Genomic DNA, 24,542 nt, shown 5'->3' on the forward strand with positions numbered 1-24,542 from the left:
AGGGAAGAGACAGGCATGTAGGATTCAGGATTAAAGTAAGTGTCTGAATGTATACAGTTTAATAATTCATTCTAACAAGTACCCTTCAGCAAAGTGAAATAAATATATTTAATAGAAGCATTGAAAAAATGGGTCCGGGTGATGGATTGAGGAGAGATAGAAACTTCATTTCACACAAACGGCCTTAACGGCCTACTGCAATATTTATGAGGAGATGAGACTCTGATTGGGGCAGAGAGAAAAGAGAGATGAAGAAAAGAAGAAGAGCAAGACTCTTGGCAGATCACACTGATGTGGGAATGCCAGGTTTTTCTGCCACTTAGATCACTGCTCTGATTTGATGGCCTGATGAGTCTATGAGGCCTCAGACATCACAGATGGCTCAAGTGAGGAAGGGTGACACAGTTTTGTAGCAACGTGAGGATACAAGTGGACTTTGTTGTAGAAATAGGGACACTGAAAGTTAAATGTGGCTGGTGACCCTGAATCAAAATCTGTGTGACGTATAAGCAACTGGGGTGAGGAAAAAAGTCTGAAGGGACTAAAAGACTCCTAATGTTGCCCTATAAACAGAATCAAAGGACAGAGCATAAAAAAATGAATATCTATCGATGTGAATTGCAGAAAGACATTAGTCAGTACGTTGCATAAATGTGAGGAAAATAGAAACACATTATTTTCCAGTCACATATCCTCTGACCCACCCCCGCACTTCCACACCATAATAACTACAATAACCTATAATAAGCTTATTTATCGTATACAATACACACATACATAACTCCCACCATCCGCAGTGCAAACTCTCAATTGCAAAGCCTCATTTTACTCTATTTTTCTTGCTGGTTTTTTTTTTTTTTTTACATTCATATTCCTCACATTGTTTTTAACAGTCCTTATGGATGTAGATCTGGCACGAGGAAATGACTGGGCTACACTGGACAAGATTATAAAGATCAACATCATCAGCAGATCCACTGATTTGTTTGACAAAGATTAAACTGACTGCCGAGTCAGAGGCAATCAGAGGAGGCTGAGAGCTAAGTCAATAGCAGACAGATGTAATGTGCTACCAGAAATGACCATCAGTTATATTCCTCTATGGAGCAGGTGCAGGAGCCATGTTAAGTGTATGTCATGTGACCATGAAAGGGGGGCGTTAGTAATTACGTGAGGTTAAAACACCTGTGTGTAGCGCTGGAAGCATGGAGGGGAGTGTAGGAGAACATATCTTTTTGGTTGACCGTATAATCACGGTATGAGTACAATATCAGTATTGTTGAACTTGAGCAAATCACTGTTATACATTTCTATATAGAAGCAATCTTTCAAATGGATGGAGAATAAACAGCAAACTGCAAGGATGATTAACGTGTCCTGATTTTATTGCTCCCCACTCAGCTCCTTGGTGGTTTTAAGATCATTGTCCCGCTACAGCAGGGAAAGGAAATGTGAATTTGCTTTGTGCCATCATGGTAACATTTATTCATTTATTTGCAGTCACTGCTTTATATTGGCCAGTTACACGCTGGATACAGAGTCTATCCTGGATCAACAGGTGCAGTGCATAACAGGCGACCATGCACACACAGACATCTATTCCCAGATTTTAGGAGATCCCTGAGAGAGAAAACTAGGAGAATGTTCACACAGACAATAACAGTGAGTTCGGAATCAGACTGTGGACCCTGGAGCTAAAGCATCATTAGCTACTGCATGTGTTCCACCATCTTGCTGACTTATTTTTAGACCTGACTACAAATAAACATCCATTGCTATATATCAGGTGTATAAATTTAGCAAATATGGATTAATCCTGGTATTAACTTACTCTATTAAACATGAATTGCTTAATCATGCTAAAGCTTAAGGTTCTTTTGGTAATACGAATTAATACAGTTAACAATACTAGTTTAGCGTACATCAAGGAAAACTGTTAATAAACTTCAAGACTTATACCTGGAAGTAGCAAAATAAGCTGTAGGTGTTATTATGAGTAACTATGAGATCTCCATTTCACACAGACTCAACCTTTTCTTCTTTCAAAACAGTATTTATAATATTACTAATGACTGGAAAAATTCAGTCTCACCGGAAGTCTGAAAAATAGACCTGGCCAAGCCGCAGACATTTCATCAACAGAAGCAGCTCACAGTCGATCACTACTCTGGCAAACCTATTAAGTCTCCCAGCACATCGATAGAGATCTTTTTATTTTTTTTAAAATAAATTTCCTTCCCCTTAAAAATCATGAGATAAATATATAATACATTTTCATTTGCCATAATAACCATTTATTAAGTACAACCAATTCTTTCTAATTACTTTTTCATGCTTTGATAATAACATGGCCTTATGGTTTCATCACATTAGAAAGCCTGACTAATTCACATGGACTTTCTGACCCCAGTATTAATGGAAAGAAAATGACAGACTAGAGTGTGCTGCTCAATTCAAGTCCAGTGGATCGCTATGACTGACTGGTCAGCTAATTATCAAGTCCTTTATGAACTGATTCAGGGCTGGGAGAGGAAATGTAAAACACCAAAATGTGCAGAGCAAGAGATCCCCAGCACTGGGAACAAAATAAAAAAGTGTTAATAGGTTGAAACAGAGATTTCTCCCCTCTTCTAATACTGATGATGAGTATCAGTAGATAAATGAGCGATAGTTCTGTGACTCTTCAGGGCTGTGACTGCATGTGTGCAAATTTCTTTTTTCATCTCATGGACAGCAGTGCGGATGTGTGTGACTTTGAACTAAAAGGGAAAATGCTATAAAAAAGTATGCAGCTGAATTGTTCTTTTTTCAACAAAATGTATTGGAAGAACATCAATTTGTTTCCAGGTCCATGCAGTGTAATCATCACAGAAGTGAAGATATATAGTCATGAGAAATAATTATGGTCAATTAAAGGTCAATTAGGTCAAAAATTAAATATTCAGTTTGTTATTACACAATTACATTTTATAGATCATTTAAAAAAGACTATTCTTTTTTATTTATTTATTTATTTATTTATATTACACGAGTCCTCCAATATTTTAAAAATATATTTAAAAAAAAACACAGGCTTCCTGGGTGTCTTAATTCTTTCACATGACCGTACATTTATATTTACTGCATTTATCAGATGCTCTCCAGGTCCTAAGTGAGTTAGAGAAGTGCCTTGAATTCTTTGTTAAAAACATCCTCATGTTAGAGCAGTAAATAATACAGTGCTGTCATAGAAGTATTGTTTGTTTTAGGAATCTTGTTCTAAAAAATTATTTTACATACTGGTCAGGATCACAGTGAATCAGGAGCCTATCCTAGTAACACTGGGCTTAAGAAGGGAGAAGTCAGTCTGGATAATAAAGGCAGGCAAATACACTATATCCCCATTAACTAATAATTACCATGCACATGCAACAATAATGTTGCTGTAGTGCTCTCACCACAAATTTTCTCAGCATATTATTTGCACATACATACACACACACACACATATATATATATATATATATATATATATATATATATATATATATATATATATATATATATATATATATATATATATATATATATGCACACTTTAAGATCACTTTATCTGTACTTATCTGTAAAATCTGCACAGTACCTGCACAGTATTTGTATCTATCTTTAGTTCATTCTTATATGGTGCTCAAGTTGCTTTGCATTATACGTATGCTGATGGAACAATTTCCTTACTGGAATCAATAAAGTGTTATCTCATCTTATCTTATCTCATATTCTATTATAATCTACTGTAGGTTGAAAAGATTATTACTTGCACCTTGAAGATTATAACTGAACATTTTTATTTTATGCTCAATGAACATACTTTTTAAATAAGAACATGGAATTGAGAGGTCTAATAAGAAAGGTCTGATGGAACTGAGTATCTACCAACTTGCACAGGTTAATTTCTTCTCCCTAAAACAAGATCTCCTAAAAGCAAACCTTAATCGGCAAATGCAAAAAAAAATAAAAAAAATAAAATAAAATTATGTCAGTTACAAAAAAACCCCCAAAGATATTGTCCACTGATATTGTGTTTGCTTTAGCTGATAATTTCAAAGTTAAGTGACGAGGCAAGAAAAGACAAGCAGTGATAAATGTGGTGTTCATCCTTGTGTCATAACCCACTTTTAAACCTCAACAGTTCAACAAGGAGGAAGAGCTAAAAAAACAAATAAGGACTAAGCTATATATGTGCTGAATGTGCTTTTGCTGTTGTTGTCACAGCTAAACAGTTTTACATTTGAGAGGTTCTTTATTAGACACGCGACTACACACCATTACTCTCGCAAATTTATAGCAGAAATGTGAAACTAGGAAAAAGTATTTGTCTCTTAATCCCTTAAACTACCATAAATAATGGGTCAGTTGGGAGAAATCCTCAGTGATTTGTGAAATGAAGTTGCTTCCACAATGCGATTCTGACAAAAGACACATTATAAAGGCATAGATCATTTAAGTCTGTTAAAGAGTAGTCAGAGTAAAACACTGCGCATGTTCTTTATGCAGTACTAGATATTGCACCATAATCTTTTCTACTATAGCACAGACAACTCTTTATAGGAATAAAAGCACCACAGTGCCAAAAAAGGAGGTCAGAATTCAGGCCTGCTCTTTCTGAGTAAAATTGGCTTTTAATGCACAGAAAATGGAAATAGATCTAACCTGCATCTGCCTAGCAGTCAACCAGATATTTTCAATTACATCTAAGTTTCCTGGACATTTCAGCCTTTCAGCTGGAAAAGCAAACTCCATGAATAATAACAAATTCTCATTGAGCCAGAAATGTCGACCCAAATCGAGTGGTCATATGAGGCACTGATTCTGAATGAAATCAAAGCAGCCTGCAATATTTAACATGATAAACTAAACAACATCAAATCCAATTTATTCAGGTTAATGCACTTCATGAATAAGTTACTCATGTTAGAGCAGAATGATGAAAAAAATAATATAATGATCGAAATTATTACAATAATATTTTTCTATAGTCCTGGCTAGTATATAAGTAATCATATTTAGGTAATAGGAGCACTGGGTTGTTGACAAATTTAAGTTAAAAACAAAACCCAAATGCCCTTCAAATGGATTGAAAGTGTTGGAGTTCCATTTTCCTTGCACCCAGTTGAGCTGTGTCTTCTCTAAGCGCCTTGGAGAGAAAAAAAAGGTTTTGATTATAAAACAGCTTAAAGGCTGGCTCCTGCTAATAGAAATATAAACCTGGGTATTAGATCAGCATGACAAAGCCATCCTCTACTAATGTAATAACTTTGTTGCAGGATTGCTACACTTACAGCATTCCAAAAAAACTTTAAAATGTTTGTTAAAAAGCTCAAACCAGGAAGATGCAGTGTGGTGTATTTTAAGTTTTACACCTTTCTAAAATTAGTGCTGAAATTAGATTCAGCACAATAATCTAAGCAAAAGTATCCAAATACATTCACAGCATAACATTCACAAGTCTAGTCGCACAAGCTTTCTTACTACAACTAGAGAACTACTATAACTTGGAACTTTCTACATTTACCAGAAAAGGCCAGTTGACCAATCACAGTATTAACCAACCTTACTTAATGCTAACTACTTCAATCATAACTGTAACTTCTAAATTGAACTGTATAGAATTTAATTCCAAAATTTTTTTTAATAAATCCAGTAAATATATTTTTTTGAAACTAATTCACAGAAATGCATAACATGTAGATTTGTTGGACATATAGGGTCCGAACTGAAAGTATTTGAAGTCTAATGTTATGGTTTTTGCTCAACATTAAAGATATTTGGGTTTGAGATCAAAAAATGAGATGTTATGATCAGAAGTATAACAATTTACAACATGGCACATTTATTAACCGCACACCCTGTGTACAGTAGGTGAGCAAATGTACTTGACCGCATACATAATACTTAACATTAAAGTAAATAACACTTAATATTTGCATATCCCTTGCTTGCAATAATTGCTTCAAGATAGTAACACTAACACCAAATTACAGATTTCTAACATACATATAACAGGACAAACCACAAGCAACAAATCGCAGTGACACTATTTATGATCACTTGAAAAATGGGTGGCTCAAACAAAACAGTTCCAAGTTGTAAATTATTTAGATAAAAATATCTGGAAATGGATCTAGATCACACCCAACTATCTTTAGTGAAATAAAAGAATCGGCTATGGCCAATTTAATTATATTTTCAGAGGGGACTGTATACATACCCCCCTGATGCCATGCTGTGCAGAACAGTACTGTATGCTCTGGACAGGAAACCCTTCTGCAAAAGTCCACTATGAATAACCCGAAGATAGTCATCTTCACCCCTGCACTCAATTTGTAAGATCTGTATGCACCCCCTGAAGTTAGATAGAACAGCCATCTACCCACACAGCCACCCTTTGTGACCAACTGTAGGCTACTTTAAGCAGCAGGACCAGACCCCAACACACACACAGCACTGATGTGGAGCTCCTTTTATATGGCAACACAGAATAGCACAATGTGGGTGAAAGTCATTCAGGGTAAGGAACAGGTCTCATATCTGTAAACCACCAGATAATGTAATGCTCAATAGGATTGTTCGGTTCTCATAGACTTGAAATTATAAACCAATACAGCAGGTTACAAGGTATTACAGCATTTCTAACACTAAGAATGTGTGTACAGGTGGGTGTTATAAATTAAAGCCACTGTAAGTTAATAGCATGCCAGTGCCACAGCTTCTGCAGTGTGAGTTGGGTTTTTGCAAAAATGGTCAAGATAAGATGTGCTTCATGGAAGGCAGCAATAGTGTTAAAAAAAGATTAAAAGACCTAAAAAGCAATCTGAAAAAAAGCTTATTGCTTTAAAGACAGACAAATCAAAAGGTCTCAAATAAAGATATATAATCTATGTTGGTGCTACATTTATTTTTATCAATATTATAAAAAAACAACACAGTTGAATGCTGTTTTTGTACAGCTGATTATACAAAAAAATTACTTCAAAATTCATCCATTTATTTAACCTTACATTAATTTCAGGTGTATCGTTCAGTAGCTGACATGACAACAAATTATAGTCCACCTTCTCTGAAAGCATGTCTATTACATTCAATCAAGCAACAACTGAGCAAATACCAAACATTTTATACATGCTGTTTTGTCAGTGTTACCAAGAAGACTCTGTCCCATTTAATAAATAAAAACAGAATAACATTGGAACAACAGAAGAAAAGAAAATGGCTGAAAACATCCAGTGTATTTTTAGGGGAGAACAAGGACATAGTGTCTATGTTGAGCTGTAGATCAGCTGAGACTTGGAAACGTTATCGCCTGGGCAGCTGAGTCCTATAAATACTGCCCATTTTTTTGCTGGCTCAATAAACCAATTAAGGGCTAAAATCTATGGGAGGACATGATAATGATGCTAAAAGATATGATGCAGCTAGTACAAGAGCTACTGCAGCGTAACTGTGCATTTAATTCCTTACATTTTTTTTTCATTGAGATCATTAAAGGGGCTGTTTCTTCACCCATTTACAAATGTCATGGTCAGATTCATGGTCAGTCTAAAGCCTTTCCTGGGAATTTTACGATTGAGTTTTATGGTTTTAAGATTTACGGTTGAGGCCAAACGTTTACATCAATCTTTTTGCACGTCAATTAGGTCATCTCTTTTGTTCAAATCAAAGGTAATTTTAAAACTAATGATTAAGAACAGATTTATTTCATCTTTAAATTATTATATCAGAATTCTAGCAGGTCAGAAATGTAAACACACCGAGCTGAATGTCTCTTTAAACAGTCTGGAGATTCCAGAAATATATGTAATGAATTCTGATTGGCTAAATATCATAATTAGGAGTTAAATTGGATTTAAGTTGGACATATGGCTGTAAATGGCCTACCGTTAGAGACAGTGCCTTTTGCCCAAATTAGCCAATTGGCCTTTTTAGTACCTCTTTAGATGCTATTTTCAAACCGTTGAGGATTCCTGGATCATCTGATAAAACAGTTGTATGCAAATCCAAAAATCTATGGAAACAGGCACAAATAAACTTCCAAATATGAAAGAACTTTGTCTTGATGAACCCCAAGACACCCACAAAGGAACGGGTTATGGAGATGGATGCATGAGATACCAAAATAAGTTCATCCACTATTAAGAGAATCCTACATTGCACTGGATGCCACACAGGGAAGCCTCTTCTCTAAGACTGACATGTTGGCACAACTCATGGTGTGGGTTGCTGTTTTGGTGGAAAACAGACTGGTATCCTTTAGAAAATAAATGGAGAGGAAGGAGCATCTTTTAGAAATACTAAAGATGATTAGTATACATCTATAGTCTAGATTTTGAGTATATGATCTCACAGTTTTACTAAGAAGCTGTTCATAGAGCGGATAAATAAATAACAAAAAGAAAATAAAAAATGCCTAAGGTTAAGCTGGCTGTGTGCTTTAAACAATGAAAGAACTAAATAAAAAAACAACCTCTGTTGAACAGGCAGTTCTCAGTTTACTCGAAAGGACCTCTGTACATATTTCTAGAACTCCCTGCATGTTTACAGAACAGTTTAGAAAAGGCTGTGAGCTGATAAGACTTCATAACTCTACAGTGTTGCCAGGTCTCTTTTGTCATGGACTATATTTGCTTGAACATGTTTGTGTTACTGCTTCTACAAGTCTAAACACATGCAGACCCAGAAATCAAGGAAGTCCTAGAACAAAATATGCAGTGATTTGAAGAAGAGAGTCATGTTACCAAATCTGAGTTATATCACAAAGTCTCTGATCTGACGTCCAAGTTAAGTCAGGCCTAAATGGGACACCAGTCTATCACAGGGGAGTGAACACACACACACACACACACACACACACACACACACACACACACACACACACACACACACACACACACACACACACACACACACACACACACACACATCTAGATGGACAAAGAAGCTGTTAATAGAGCAGACAAAACAGTGGAGGTAAACTGGAAATAAAGTTTAACACAATAAAAGATTTAAATGGAAATGAACCTCTGCCAAACATGCGCTTGTCTGGTTATTTAAAAAGAACTCTGAGTATGTTTAAGAGAGCGATATACTGTAAGCTGATCAAGTTTTATAAGTTTGTAGTGTTTCCAGTTGCACAAGTCACTAAGCTGGAGTATCTGACCATGCACATTTTATTGAAAATATACAATATTCCATATACAATATGGAATATTCGAACAAAAAAATTTTTCATTATTTGAATGTATATATTAAATAATATAAAACAACAACAACAACAACCACAAGAACAACAACAACAGTGTATTTAATCATTAATTAGTTTGATAATGGGCTAGACAGAGGACACATTTGCTATCCAAGCTAATCAACAACTCTGGGTTTGTTTTATATAAAAGTTAATTGTTTTTTAGATGATACAAAGCAAGATGCACATAAGGTTCACAAGGTATGTATACAAATTTGACATTATATTTTTATATCACATTGCAGCATGACCTTACAGTTCTGGTCAATATCATAGTTCCCACACAGTTAACAGAACAAAAGATAGCTAACACTGACAAAATAACATTTTGTATAGATATTGAGTTATTTTTTTCCCTTCATGCTGAAAAATATGTAATGAGGAAATTCAGCTGTGGAAATAATGTGTACTATTCATTATTGTGTGATTTTTGGTTTGACACAAATACCTCATAACGTGTATCCTGCTATAACATATAAGTTGTCAGGAGATAATGTAATAGACTTAACTGAATGTCACTGTATAGTCAAAGATGTTGACATTCTTAAGGGAGAGTTTGTGAATTATTATATTTTAAGAGTAAACTAATGTCAGTGTCTATATTTTTCAGTTGTGATTGTGTTGGTGTGTGCGTCTGTGCGTGTGTGGTTGTGTGTGTTGTGTGTGTGTTGTGTGTGTGTGTGTGTGTGTGTGTGTGTGTGTGTGTTTTGCATACAGCTACTTTTAAATGATCTATTTTGTTTGAGAATAAATTAATTAATAATCCTATCTGGAATTTTAGCTGCAGTGTAAAAGTAAAGTAAAATACTGAAGTTTTATGTGGTATTTGATTTACCACTAAACAAAATTACCAAGAGTTCAATCATCAGGAATAGGCCAATGTTAGTTTGTGACCACACACACCCACACACACACACACACACACACACACACACACACACACACACACACACACACACACACACACACACACACACACACACACACACACACACACACACAAACACACCTAGAAGTGTGCATAGGCCATCTGGTCTTACACAAATAAGCACACACATAAGCACAAACACCCAGGTAGGTGTGGCCTGTGGATGCTGTGACGCTTGCCATAATTAAGCGTATGGTGTTTGTCTACTTGCCCAGCATGAAGCAGAGAATTGCGCAGTGCCCGTCCAGCATGACTCACACTGCCCAGACCGGACAGCAGAGTCCAAAAGGCCAACAACCAAGTGCATAACCCTCACATTGAAGAGTGTCACAGACTCACTATACTCAACACATCAAGGGTAAAAAAAGGTGTGAAAGAGTCACATGGTTAGTCTGTATATGTTATAGTTTTCATGCTGTATTTCTGTAATTCCACAATTTGAAAGTAGATGCTTGCACACTAATTTTCAAAATAGTAGGTTTAAATTCATGGTTAGTTTGTTGTACACTTATTATCTGGACAGTCACCTGATCTTTTTCCAGTTCTTGTTTAGGTCAGTCTGTGCTCAGGGTTCTTGTTCTTGGCTGACATGATAAATTTCCTGACATGATGCTTTTCTGTTTACCACTGTTGTTAAGAGTCATTATTTAAGTCACTATAGACTTGCTGTAAGCTCAGACCAGTCTGTTCTTTCTCCTGTGATTTCGCTCATCGATAAGCTGTTCGGTCTGCAGAGCCTCTGCTCACATGATGTTTTTTGTTGTTGCACCATTCCTTGTCATCTCTAAACAATAATGTGAAATTCTCAGGCGAACAGCAATTGCAAATCCTTACAATTTTGATGGAGATGAACAGTTTCTTAATTTTTCACATAATCCCATACCTTGACATCTACTTGATGCAAAGATTTGCTTTAATATTTTTTAAGTTGAAGAGTTTTGCTATATCTATACATTTCAGTATCCATATTCAGGTATCATGTTGGATAAGAAAGCAATAAATGACATTGTTTCTCTGCCTTATATTAATGAGACCATGTTCTGATTTGTGTCAATATGACAAACATCCTGCTGGAGTTTCTATTTGGGGTTTAGTGAAACTAAGATTATGATCAGTCCAATTCCATGCAGAGAGACCGAAGAGCGGTTTACACAACAATCTATTGTTTTATCTCACATCTAACCAAACATTCAATAAATTCCAGGAATACCATTTAAAAGTCAGTATCGTTGATCTGAGTATGAACTGCTTAGTATGTTGTTCCTCCTGATTTTTTAGATGGTTTATCTTTTAGTAGGTTTTGAATATGCCAAACTGCAAGGACCTAAAAAACTTGTGATGAATGTTATTGGAAAATTTGAAATTTATCTTCAGTTTTTATGTTCACCCTGAATCCCATGAGCCATAGAAAATGCTTAGTATAATTCCTAACCAGCGCCCAGTGGTTTAGCACAATAATCACATAAAATCACTTTGATATCACCTATGGGTTTTTTTGTGTTCTTGCATGTATGTGTGATGTAAGATACTGAAGATATGCTGATGTGTATAAGATGTTCTCCTACCCTTCTCTATTTTCCTCTTCATCCAGGTTGGAGATGAGCTGAGAGCCTGCCAGTGAGATGTCGAGTGCGGCCAGAGGGAGATCTCGGTAAGCAAAGCTGACCAGCTGCACTGGAGCCATGCACTGGCCTTCATCCTCCACCTGCTGGGAGATCACTTCCAGGTCGGGTGCTGCGGACGGCTGAGAGGGCCTGCACACACAGGGGGCTCAATCACACACCGGGCTGCTGGAAAAGAGCACTGAAGCATCTCACACACTGAAGCACCTCCAAAGATGAAACCAGAGACCTACTGACCTGAGCAGAGCAGCCATGACCGCATTAGTCATTGAACAGCCTACAATACACCAAAGCATATACTGTACACTGTATGCTTTAAATACATTAGTACAAGAAGAATATGTTCTTACTAAAACAAAAAGACAGAAAGACTAGATGCTATGATGCGTATAGTATAAGGTCAGTAAAAAAAAAAAAAAAAACAATGTTAATTTGACCGTGTACATCATTAGAGTAGAAGATTTCGTACAGGAAACAGACAGTGAAGGAGAAAAAGCAACAGCGTACAGTACCTATATATATGTATTATCACTGACAGGCCTTACAGTTGCATACCACTCCAATTGACAGCAACACTTCATGAAACGAATGCCGTAAAATATAAATGAACAGATAAATAATATTCCTGAGGTCAGTAAATGGAAAGCGCAAACTTCGGCACAAATAACATGAATAATAAATCATAGTGTGAATACACATTCAGTGGGATGAGAAATGCACCTTATTTCAACAGTACATGAAACCTGGGATATGAAAACAAATCAGTATGGTGAGGGAGCTGGATCACACAGCAAGAGGAGTACAATCCCATTTAATGAAACACATTTATGTGCATTACTGTGTAACATGAGGCAGAGCCCAGATGCAGAACACAATGAAAGCTATAGGAGAAACTGGAAAAGAAATGTTTGATGATTAAATGATATATGGGAATGTCTACGTAACTGACAAAGCACCTCTTCTCCAAATATGATTTACATTTACATTTATGACATTTGACTGCCGCCCTTTTCCAGAGCGACGTACAAAAGTGCTTTGTATTCTATCAAAGAAAACATGTTGTAGCCTAGTGTTTTAAATTTTGGACTACCAATTGGAAGGTTGTGATTTTGGGCCCCTGTGCAAGGCCCTTAATCCTCAACTGCTCAGTTGGATAAAATGAAATAATAAATGTATGATGCTCTGGATAAGGTTGTCTGCCAAATGCTGTAAATGTAAATATATACATCATAAGCGCTAGTTCAAGTGTTTCAGGATGAGGTAGGTCTTCACCTATCATTTGAAGATAGCCAGTGACTCAACTGTTCAAACATCTAGGGGAAGTTCATTCCACCACCTCGGTGCCAGAACAGAAAAGAGTCTTGGTTTGTGTTTATCCAAAGTAATGTTGTTTTCTTGCAGTATAATTTAAGACAATATATATAGCAATGGATATAAAATCACCGCTGTTAAAATCACGTCTTTGTGATGAACAAATAATGAAATCAATATAAATCATTTTCACCTATAATGTGTTATAAAAACCAACAAGATTTAAGTAAAAATGGAAATAATAAAATAGGAAAAAGAAAAAGAAAACATTTCTCTTTACCTGGTTACACATGTGTACACACCTTTCATATGTAAGTGTGGCATCATGAAGGCGTTTACAAGAAATGTGGTACATTTTTGACAAAAAAAACCCACTTCTTTTGAAATGAGTCGGGACATTTATTTACTTTATTACAAATTTATGAAAAAAGATAATAATAAATAAATTATAATATATTATATATATATATATATATAAATCAGGAAAAGACAGGCTCTAACCAGGGCTTGTTGATCATTTACTGAATGAATGTTTGCAATCTGTAAATCTATTTTTTATTCTGCAGCAATGACAGAAAAGTGCAAGCAATTAATACATTAAACATACAGAATACAAGTTATAAAAAAAGATACTACTAGTTATAAATGTAAAGAAATGCCAGTTACCATGTTTGGCAAAGGAGCATCTACTCTAATCCACTTTATAGAATAAATATGAATAAACATGAAGTCATTAATTATAACATAGATGTTTGACTCCTTTTTAAAACCTTATGATAACTGAAATCACCTAAACAACCCCAATCAAAGGTTTACATATCACACACATTGACACACAGAGGTTTAAATGGCTATTAAAGGGATGTTTCCACACCTGTGATTCATTGTAATTGTAATTAGTGTCTGTGCATAAATCATCAGTGAGTTTCTCAGCTCATGAAGTGATGCACTGAACCTGCAATGGACCTGCGTAATAATGTAGTACTGAACTTTATAAAGCAGGAAAAAAGGATACGGAAAGATATCAAAACACTTAAAAAATGGCAGTCAGTACTGTTCAAAAAAGAGGTGGAAAATAAGCGGTTCTGTTGATACTAAACCACGGTCAAGTAGAACAAGAAAGATTTCACCCAGTACTGCAAAGAAAAACCCATAAACAACTTTGATAGAAATACAAGCTGCTCTTGAAAAAAGTGATGGTGTTGTTTCAAGGTGCACAATAAGGAGGTACTTAAACACAAATTACATGCGTGGTTGAGTTGCCAGGAGAAAGCTGTTACTGCACCCATGCCACAAAAAGACCTGCCTTCAGTATACCAGAGAGCACCTAGAAAAACCTCACAGCTTCTGGAGCAGTCATTTTGAGTGATGAGACCAAAATAAAACTTTATAGTCACAAGTATAAACACTATATTTGGAGAGGAGTCAACAAGGTCTATGGGGATCCTTGGTGATCTATGGATCCCAACTGTAAAGCATGGTGGTGGATCTCTTATGATTCGGGGCTGTGTGAGCTCCAGTTGCACAAGGAAGTTAAAAAAATTGATGGCAAGATGAATGCAACATGTTGTCAGACAATACTGGAAGACAATTTGCATTCTACAGCACAAAAGCTGTGCATGGGACGCTCGGATGTTCCAAGATAACAATGATCCCAATCACAAGTCAAGGTTGACACTCCAATGGTTAAAGCAGAAAAAGCTGAAGGTTCTGGAATGGACATCACAGTCTCCTGACCTCAATATCATTGAGCCACTTTGGGGAGATCTCAGACGAGCAGTTTGTGCAAGACAACCAAAAAATTGATAGGAACTGGAGGCATTTTGCCAAGAAGAATTGGCAGTTATACCACCTGAGAGAATTAAGGACTGCATGCACAATTATTACAAAAGACTGCATGCCATCATTGATGCTAAAGGGTGCAATACACCATATTAAGAAGTAAAGTAATGCAAACTTTTAAACAGGGATTACTCACTCACTCACTCACTAATTTTCTACCGCTTATCCAAACTACTCGGGTCACGGGAAGCCTGTGCCTATCTCAGGCGTCATCGGGCATCAAGGCAGGATACACCCTGGACGGAGTGCCAACCCATCGCAGGGCACACACACACTCTCTCATTCACTCACACACTACGGACAGTTTTTCCAGAGATACAAGGATTATTTATTACTTATTTTCTTTATTGTTATGTTTTTTGATGATTGTGCCATTCTGTTATGCCTTATATTAACTTACATATGTCCTGTAAATCCTTAGATTTGTCTTTGCTTTATGTAGCACCATGGTCCTGGAGAAATGTCTCATTATGACTCTGTGTACTGCAACAGCTCTATATGGTTGAAATGACAATAAAAGCTTCTTGACTTGACTTGATAGGAAATAAAATACATTTTTTTACCTTCTCACTCATGTTTTCTTTAAAAAATGTTACACATCTTGCAAATACCATCATATACTACCTGTGATATCAAAATTTACCAGACATTAACCTTCTGGGGTCGACAGGCTCGCAGGCGCGTTTTAGGCGCTTTTTTCCTCTTCAACGTGAAATCCACTTAAAATACTCCGTCATTCATAATCATACACATACATGTAATACATCATTCAAAACTGTGAAGTGTCTACTTTTATTTGACTGCCTTCATAATAACAACAAAACACTGTGCTTTTGGCAAATAAAGAAAATAACCAGGGTGTGCATTCAGACATCTCTGTCTCCTTGACCATCTTCCTGAAACACGTTACAAACATGAACTGATAACTCCGCCAATTCTTATCACACGAACATGATACATATGTCTAATGAAAGCCTGAAATGTCTATGAGGTAATTAAATCGAAAGGAAATATTGTCTTTTTGTGTAATCTGTATGTAAGTAAAGAGAAGTACAGTTTATCTGGCTCGACCTTATTGGCACTTAAATAAACGGTTATTAAATTTTAATGACTAAATAAATAATCCAGCACAATGCTAGCACTAAACAAATCATTAAATGAGCACTAGGACCTCGCATAAATTCCTTTACCTTTAAAGCTACACACATTGTAATAATGTCATAATCCTTTATGCCTGTACTTATAATGAAATCAATACTTGCAATACTTAAAATGGATCAATCAAGGACAGAGGAGTCAAGCAGGAGCAAGAGCTGCTGCCTAGCACTTGTCCATGTTCCTCTGGGTGAAGACGTCAATAATGACAATGTGTGAGAAAGAGGAGGGGGCACTGATTAAAAGTAAGGAGGAACAAATGGAAATGCAGAGGTTAAAGAAAGTCTTTTACATTTAAAATAGAAGAGAGAGAAGTCATTGTCTACAGACATGCAGTGTGTGATATGGTGTCGCCTTTGACCCACTCTGAAATGTTAATACAGTCAAAGTTAGACAGTCAAATGTCCCTAAATTAGTTTATAAGACTTTAAACTTTTTTTTTTTTAATTCAAGAGTTTTTAAAGGCCATCCTTTAATTTCTATGCCATGTGCAATTTACAAACTAAGAGGTAAAATATAGCATCTTTAAAAATGAAAAAAAGTTGAAACAGTTTTGTGGTTGGGTAAAAATTTGAAAGATTAAACTATACAGAATACAAGTTATAGAAAAAGACTATAAATAAGAGAACCAATTACTACCTTTGGCAAAGGAGCATGAAAAACTGTTATGATACTAAAAAGATGAGAATTAAAGCTGTGCTGCAGGATACTGTAGGACTGTGTAGTGATGTAGGCAGCAGAATATTCCTTCCTGAAGAGCAATGTTCTGGCTGTAGCACTCGCCTCTTCTACTGACTTCGACTGACCTCCACGTCTCGGAAACAGCAGCCTCAGCATGCTTGCTGCCCTCCACCCTGATGCTATATGCACACTTGGCACTCCTCCCTACTGATCATCGGTAGAGCTTTAATCATTCCCGACAAACACAGACTGCTCAGAGTAGCAAAATCACATTTCCGGATTATCATATGCAAATGGATGGAGATGGTCGGGTTCGGGTTCTTATGAGGTTGGGATGCTGGCTTAATGCCATTTTAATGGCACGGGGTGGGGGGGGGGGTGATGAAAGTTAGATGCTAGCCTTAACTCTACAAGATGGGCAAATGACACAAATTAGCACCCATTAAATATTTTATATAGACTAGATATTCAGACCTATCAGTGGATACATGATAAGAAGCCATACTGATATTAGAAATTTAGAAATAGTAAACAAAATCACTGAAATCAATGTGATGTAGTGAGCGCTATGAGATATATAAGCATTATAGATGCTAGGCTGACAAATAATATAAATAAACCAGGTTACAAGCTTTGCATGTCTTCCTTAACCATGCTCATTCCCATAGCTGTCTCAGTCCAAACAATTACCTATCTGCCCCTGGTGAGTTTACAGCCCAATGCCATTAATCAGCCAAAGAGAATCGATAGAAAGAGAAAAATAAAGAACCCCAATGGGAACTAACTTCCAACCCTGCTCACCAAGGATGCAATTTTTCACAGGTTTTAACTTTAAAGTGCATACACAGCAAACACACACGTTTTACCTTTTATAAATGCTGGGAAAATAATAAAGGTCCACGAGATGCTGTAGAGCATATGCGGCATGAAATGGCGCAGGGTAAAGTCAGGGAAGGACGACCAATTCCCTTTACAGAGCACATACTGAATGATTATATCTGATAACATAAAATGAACCAATGTACCTCATTAATTACTTTGGGATTTACAATGCCATTGCCACTGCTTAAACAGTTCATGTCCGGAAAAAAGAATTACTGAGAGTTACTAAGGCTGTATCACTCACTGCATGCTTTGAATAGAAGCTTTATATAAGGTTTTTTTTTTCGCATCTGCACATAGTTAACAAACTTTTATTTGCAGAAAGCAAAGACCTAATACAAATGTCCCACATTTGGAAGAATTACATAGAGTACCATAAAGCAATTGCTTCTGCAGGGGGGATACAGTATATGGCTGCCACTTTCTTTGTACCATGAAAACTACCACAAAACACTCACAGACTTCACTCAGAGTCAAACTGCTATCTGTGCAAAAGAGCAGAGCTGGAGTGAACATGAGGCCTGACTGAATTTTAGCAAAAGTATTGAATCATACTGACATACAGAGAATCTCCATTTGAGTAAAGGTGAAAAAAGTTAAATTAAATCAGTTCTACTTCAAAGGTATGAAATGAAATAAGAAAAAAATTGTTAAAAGCCTGTCTTATATATTAACTAATTCAATAACATTCTAAGATCCTTAGCTTCTCAAACTTATGACGATTATGGTGGGAAAAAATGCACTAAATAAAGAAAAATATTGAGTTACCATTAGCAGCTCAAAGTTGATTTCTTTTCTACAGCATTTTCCAAAGTGATTTGTTAATCTAATATGACAGCAATTTATCAATGTTTACCTGATAGAAATTTAAGTAAAGAATGACATTTTTTATTGAATTCTTTAATGTTAATTATTATAAATTTTTATTTAACACTTATGTTAAAATAAATATATCACCTTATAGAAACCCTCATGAGATTGATTAGACCTTTATTTTATTTATGTAGAGTGTTAATTTAATGCAACCCCTTCTGATGAGAAGTAAGCAATAAACCGTGCTACACTATTGAAAATAAATCTTCATAAATAAAAAGTCAAACGTTTGCTGACTTGACAACAGACATGCAGTGACAAACTATATACTGCTTAATGACATGGAATCTTTTGTTTTACAGTATACTGGTATAAAATCTCCCTGTTGAAATATCTGTAAAACATGTCAAGAGTAAAGTAAAAGTTATGATCATCCGTCAGCTCATAAGATAGAGAATTGCTGTTTCAGCACACTCTGTGAGATAGGGAGGGCATCCAAGTCATTGGCATTCTGGCTGCTTCCTGCCACACTCTCCTAACCAGCTGCCCATAGCACCATACAGACATTTAACTGAACTATTAGAACACAGTAATCATCAACAAATCCTCTTTATGTACAGTATAGTGGGATGTCATATTTAATGCACATTCATTTGTTCAAAGCATTAATATAAAATATGGTGTCGCCAGATTAAAAGGTAGGCATCGAAGGCCTCTAACCATCAAAACCACAGAAGGACATTGTTTCAGGAAATGAATCTATTCGTCTTCAGTAGCACCTTTATCCTAGTCAAGGTCACGGTGAATCCAATCCCAGAGAGCACTTGGTGGAAAGCAGGAGTAATGGGATAGGATGCAGTTCCATCACACAGCAGCACACACCCTCACATCTAAGGGCAATTAAAAATCATCCCTGTGGCAAGTTTTGGGGAGGTGGATGGAAACTGGAGAACCTATGTAAATTAAAGCCATGATCCTGGAGCTGGCATTTTCAGTTAATTAGAGCTCATTTCCAAGTTGAACAAACTGCACTAAACTATCTAACAAGCCACACCGCCACCTGCACTAAGGAAACCGAGAACACGATTTGGAGAGATAAACTTTGCACGTATCCTGTGCACATCTGTTGTGCAGTCACAACCAGATGCTGCAGGAAGCACTCAAGTAACAAGCCTTCAGGATGAGTTAGCAAGTAACAGATCTTCACACTTATGCTGAGTGTCAGGTGCCTTGAAAATATGTACCCACTCACCCAAAGTAAGTCTTTCATACAGATTAGATAACGATATAGCCTGTACTGGTGTCATGTTGTGAGAAATAAATAGGAGGAAACTTAAGTTGGATTAAGACAAAACAACAAGGCTGTAAACTGCTAACTAGCAATTTTGTTATGGTTTCACTCTTATGCATTTCATATTCATTTCTGTAAAGCTTCAGATGAGTATCTGACCATTCGAAAGTGGGCAGTATATATTTAAAAAAAAAATTGTACCGCTTCTAACCAAATGTGATCTGTTTGAGAACTGTCCTACATAAACATGTCTGTTTATCAAAGGAATTATGCAATGTAATGCAATATAGCTATTGTGTGGGTGGTTAAAGCTTTGGCTTCCCCAGATTGAACAGGCTGAGGGAGTCGACTGCAACAAGCCGACAATTCACTTCTATGCCGAAAAAAATCTCTCTCTCTCTCTCTCTCTCTCTCTCTCTCTCTCTCTCTCTCTCTCTCTCACACACACAAACACACACACACACACACACACACACACACACACACACACACACACACACACACACAGAAAGTGGGGACAATGCATAAAAATCCATGCAGGCAGATTAAATAGACAAGTTAGTTCAGTAAAGGTAGAAATTGAACTGTTGAGGTACAATCACTGTGAGTATGAGTACTCATGTTTTGTAAGGAGAGTGCCAATAATGTGTAAACAGAACGGTCTACTTCTTAAACAAGACAGTCTCAACACAGTCTCAACCCAGTATTAACGTGGTCTCAGTAATAACATTTACATGCAACCTATCTGCAGCAGCTTCTCCACACTGATTATCAATGTTCTTTTAACTTGAAGCTAAATACTCAGTATGTTACCAACATATTCTGTATCCTTATTTCAACCACACTATGGAATCTGAATTAAATAAATCTGTTTTTTAAACATATTAGCATAGCCCACATTCTGTGTAAAGTTTGTACTTTTCATGACATGTGATTAGTTTAATCAGGCTCATGAAACTTCTGAGTTGCAATTTTGAAAGCCAGGCTGTAAATAATTTTGCCTATTGAGAATACAGAGTACTTTTCAAAATGTGAAAATACCTACATTAGTGTACAACTTATCATGTGACTTACAAGCCTGACTGTGTTTTATTTTCTTATTTGCATTAAATTAATGCAAAGCACTAACAAAAGAAAAAGAAAACGTTTTTCCTTACAAGTATAGGAATATCTGACAAGTATAGGATTGGGTATGTGTGTGTTTGTGTGTGTGTGTGTGTGTGTGTGTGTGTGTGTGTGTGTGTGTGTGTGTGTGTGTGTGTGTGTGTGTGTGTGTGTGTGTGTGTGTAGAGCATGAATGCAGAACGTAGATTTAACTGTTTCTGAACCATCGATACCAAATAATCTCCTCCCACTCTAGAATAAAGAACTCCCGGATTCTGTTATATGAAAAAAATAAACTTCAGGGTGGCAACAAACTTTGCCTCAGGCTGCATTACAGCACCCAGCACTGAATATTTTCCAGAATGCCCCATTAAGTTTTATTCCTTGTGTGTTTCTTGTGAGTCATTATTGACTGCCTGGTCAAAAATACCCCCTAAAATGTTATTAATCTCTGGGTGCAGATTCTTTAGTAGTATGCATGCACAAAGCAGAAGCAGACAGTGATTAATGTTGTTGTGCACTATATATAGCAATATCCTTATATACAGTAGTAAATACAAGTACACACAAGTGAAGGATGACAACAGAGCTCACCCTGTCAACCTATAAAAGCAATGAAACCAGTGTTACACCTGAGCATGTTCTGCTACAGACACAGTCAATATCATTTTATTGTGTATATCATTTGTATTACTGTATAAATATTAAAGTATTCTTTCAGATCTCCAAAAATAACAACTCAGTAATAAAAAGCTTCTAATGGCCATTTATAAACAATTCATTTGATCAGTTTTATGGGTCTGTCTGTTTCCTGTTCACACTGAATATGAGCAGCACTTCATTCATCAGAGAAAGAGGAAGAAAGGCAAAAAACGACGGACAGGCAAAGAGAGATCAGAATGAGAGAGGAAGAATGGGATGGAGGAAGAGAATACCACTCTCCTCCAGCCTATGAGACTCTTCAGGAGCACAAAAATATCTGGCCTGAGATAATACAGCAGGAGATCTTCTCATCTGCTTTTTACACGGCAGCTCCACTGAGGAAACAAAGTTCAGCAGCATAAACTGCATCAATTCACAGTTCTGTCCAACAGGGAGGACATTATAATGGGTTTCCCTCTTTCACTATATGCAGTGTTTTCTTTCCACATTTTTTTTTTCTTGTCAGACAGCTTTGTTCCACCCTGCTTGGTTTATGTAATTGATTCTTGATAGTAATGAACCTCTTCATTTGTCATTGACCATCTGTGAAATCTCTAACTGCATTCTGCCCCTTTACACTGTGCTTCTCTCCATCTCTCACCATTCACATCTGCTTTCTTTAAAATGCTGACTGACAGATACACAACAATTACCGATAACTACTGTATTAAACAGAAGCACTAACGTTCAGAGGTTCCCCTTTTTCAACTGATCAGAAAAAAGTGCAAGGGTAACTGAAGGAAACAACTATAAAAAGGAGTTGCCAGTTAATATGGCTCACTCATCTTGCTAACCGTGGTTCAGAGACACTGGGGCTAGAAGGACACAGAAAGGGCATGGAGGGATCAGGTGTTTCATATGAATCTCACAGCACACTGAGAAACTGATGGTACATCAGTGTGGGGCCATAAATGATGATATCAACTCCTCAGGCAGCAGACTGAAGAAGGAGGAAATGAGTGCTAACATCAGGACACCACCGTGTCACTCTTGAGTGAGGTGTCACATTAAAGAGCTCTCCTGCTGCCATGACCTTGTTATTAACTCTGTGTAAATGGATGCAGAGTTAAATATTGTGTAGAAAATGAAATGGCCCAAACCAGACTTTTATTTATATCAATTAGTGGTTAAATTTGTAATTCTTTATATAGACTCACAGAGCACTTGATTAGGAATAAACAAACACCTGCTCATTCATGCAATTATACAATCAGCCAATCATATGGAAGCAGCACAATATTGGTCCTGTCTAGGTGATATTTGCAACTGCCCAGTTGAAAATGCCTCCGGTCCTGCTCTTGGTTGACAGGAGTGAAATTCGATATGATCTTGTGCTGTTGCAATCCATCGGTCTCAAGGTTTGGCATACTGTGCATTCTGGGATGCTTTTCTGTTCACCACAGTTATAAGGAGTTATTTATTTCCTGTCAGCCCACACCAGTCTGGGCATTGTCCTCTTTCATCAACAAGGCATTTTAATGCATGCAATACTGCTACTCATTCGCTGTTTTTGTTGTTGTTGTCATTTTATGCACCATTTTATGTAATCTATAGATTGTTGTGTGTGAAAATCCCAAGAACTCAGCAGTAATGTTGCATTAATTATATATGATTTGAACAGTACCTGAATCTTTTGACTTGTATGTGCATGATTTTATGCATTGTGCTGCTGCCACATGACTGGCTGATTGGATACCTGCATGAATAAGCAGGTGTACAGGTTTTTCCGAATAAAGTGTCTGATGAATGTATATTTCATTCCATTGAAAATGTGAATGTGACTTGATTTGGCCCACAGATTTCTAAGAAATCAGTATTTTACACCTTTACAGCATTATCAATTCAAACAGAAAAAAAATAAAGCAAGGAAATACTCTGACAGTGTGAAACATGGTACAATCAACTCAAGGTAACCAATTCCCAAACATACCTCACAAAAGCTAGAGGAACAACGCTCAAACACTCAAAAGTCAAACACCTTCTATTCAGTCACACAAAGCTGTTCAAATGCAATAAATGTTCCAAGCTCTTGACAGTAGCCCATAGATTACATATACATACACACACATTCATGCATTCATACTGCTATCCTTGAGCGTGCAGTGCAGACAATAGCATTCTTCATATTGACTTGCTCTTGGTTGATTACTCAACATATTTCCTTATCAGATAAGATGGTGTAAACTGTAGCCTACTTACTGTGGATGGCTCATAGTGAAGGCTGCAGTGGACAAGGACCAGACTTCCTCAAAAAAAAAAAAAACTAAAAATAAATAACTAATAAAAATAAAGGAAACAAAATAAATAAATAATAACAAAGCCCTCTCCTTAATTGAAGGTCCTAGTTGATCCAGATGGGGATGATCAAACTCACACCAAACCTGTAATAAGAAAAAAACACAGGCTTGGCAACATCCTAGGTAGTTCAAAATAAACTTAAAAAATAAAGAAATATAGGCCCTGGTAACATAAATGAGATGGATAATTGTGCAACTAAAGCTGCATACTCAGGTTTTAAAACACATTTGTGGCTTAGATTATTTAATCAGTCAAGGGAAAAGAGGTATCGGCTTGTGAAATTGAACCATCAGTATAATGAATACAGCTTTTCCTTTACAACTGAGATTATAATAAAGTTATAAGAGCTTTATGCTGGAACTCACCCAGGCTTTTTTGATTCTACAAAAGAGCATACAATTACAAATGCAATGATTTGATATTAGAGTGAGCCATTGTATTTCATCTGACCTTGCTGAGACTGGAATTTATGAAATAAGCTCTTATCTCCTATCAGCCTGCAGCAATTATGTGATTCTCCCAATGCTCACGGATTTTTGATGGATTCTAGTTAAGGTAATGAAACTTTATGGATAAGTCTTCAGCTCCTCTGGATAAATCCGAATCTGGCCATGCCACATTCTTTGAGCTCTAGTC

The 24,542-nt window shown here is 36.5% G+C and overlaps 1 protein-coding gene across 2 annotated transcripts in view; it reads right to left on the bottom strand.

Moving 5' to 3' along the window:
* The window catches only part of tmem266 (transmembrane protein 266), a 47,741-nt gene that overhangs the window by 21,191 nt on the left and 2,008 nt on the right, over positions 1-24,542 (bottom strand). Inside the window, exons 2-3 of one of the 2 annotated variants that reach the window (XM_027173345.2) lie at positions 23,808-23,989; positions 11,771-11,959 (exon numbers count right to left, since the gene is read on the bottom strand). In XM_027173345.2, coding sequence (XP_027029146.1) covers positions 11,771-11,959; positions 23,808-23,821 — 203 coding nt within the window. In that variant the 5' untranslated portion in view covers positions 23,822-23,989. The remainder of the gene's footprint in view (positions 1-11,770; positions 11,960-23,807; positions 23,990-24,542) is intronic. The other variant, XM_027173346.2, reaches the window with a different exon arrangement.

Source organism: Tachysurus fulvidraco, chromosome 10, assembly GCF_022655615.1.
Source record: "Tachysurus fulvidraco isolate hzauxx_2018 chromosome 10, HZAU_PFXX_2.0, whole genome shotgun sequence".
Classification (NCBI taxonomy): Eukaryota; Metazoa; Chordata; class Actinopteri; order Siluriformes; family Bagridae; genus Tachysurus; species Tachysurus fulvidraco.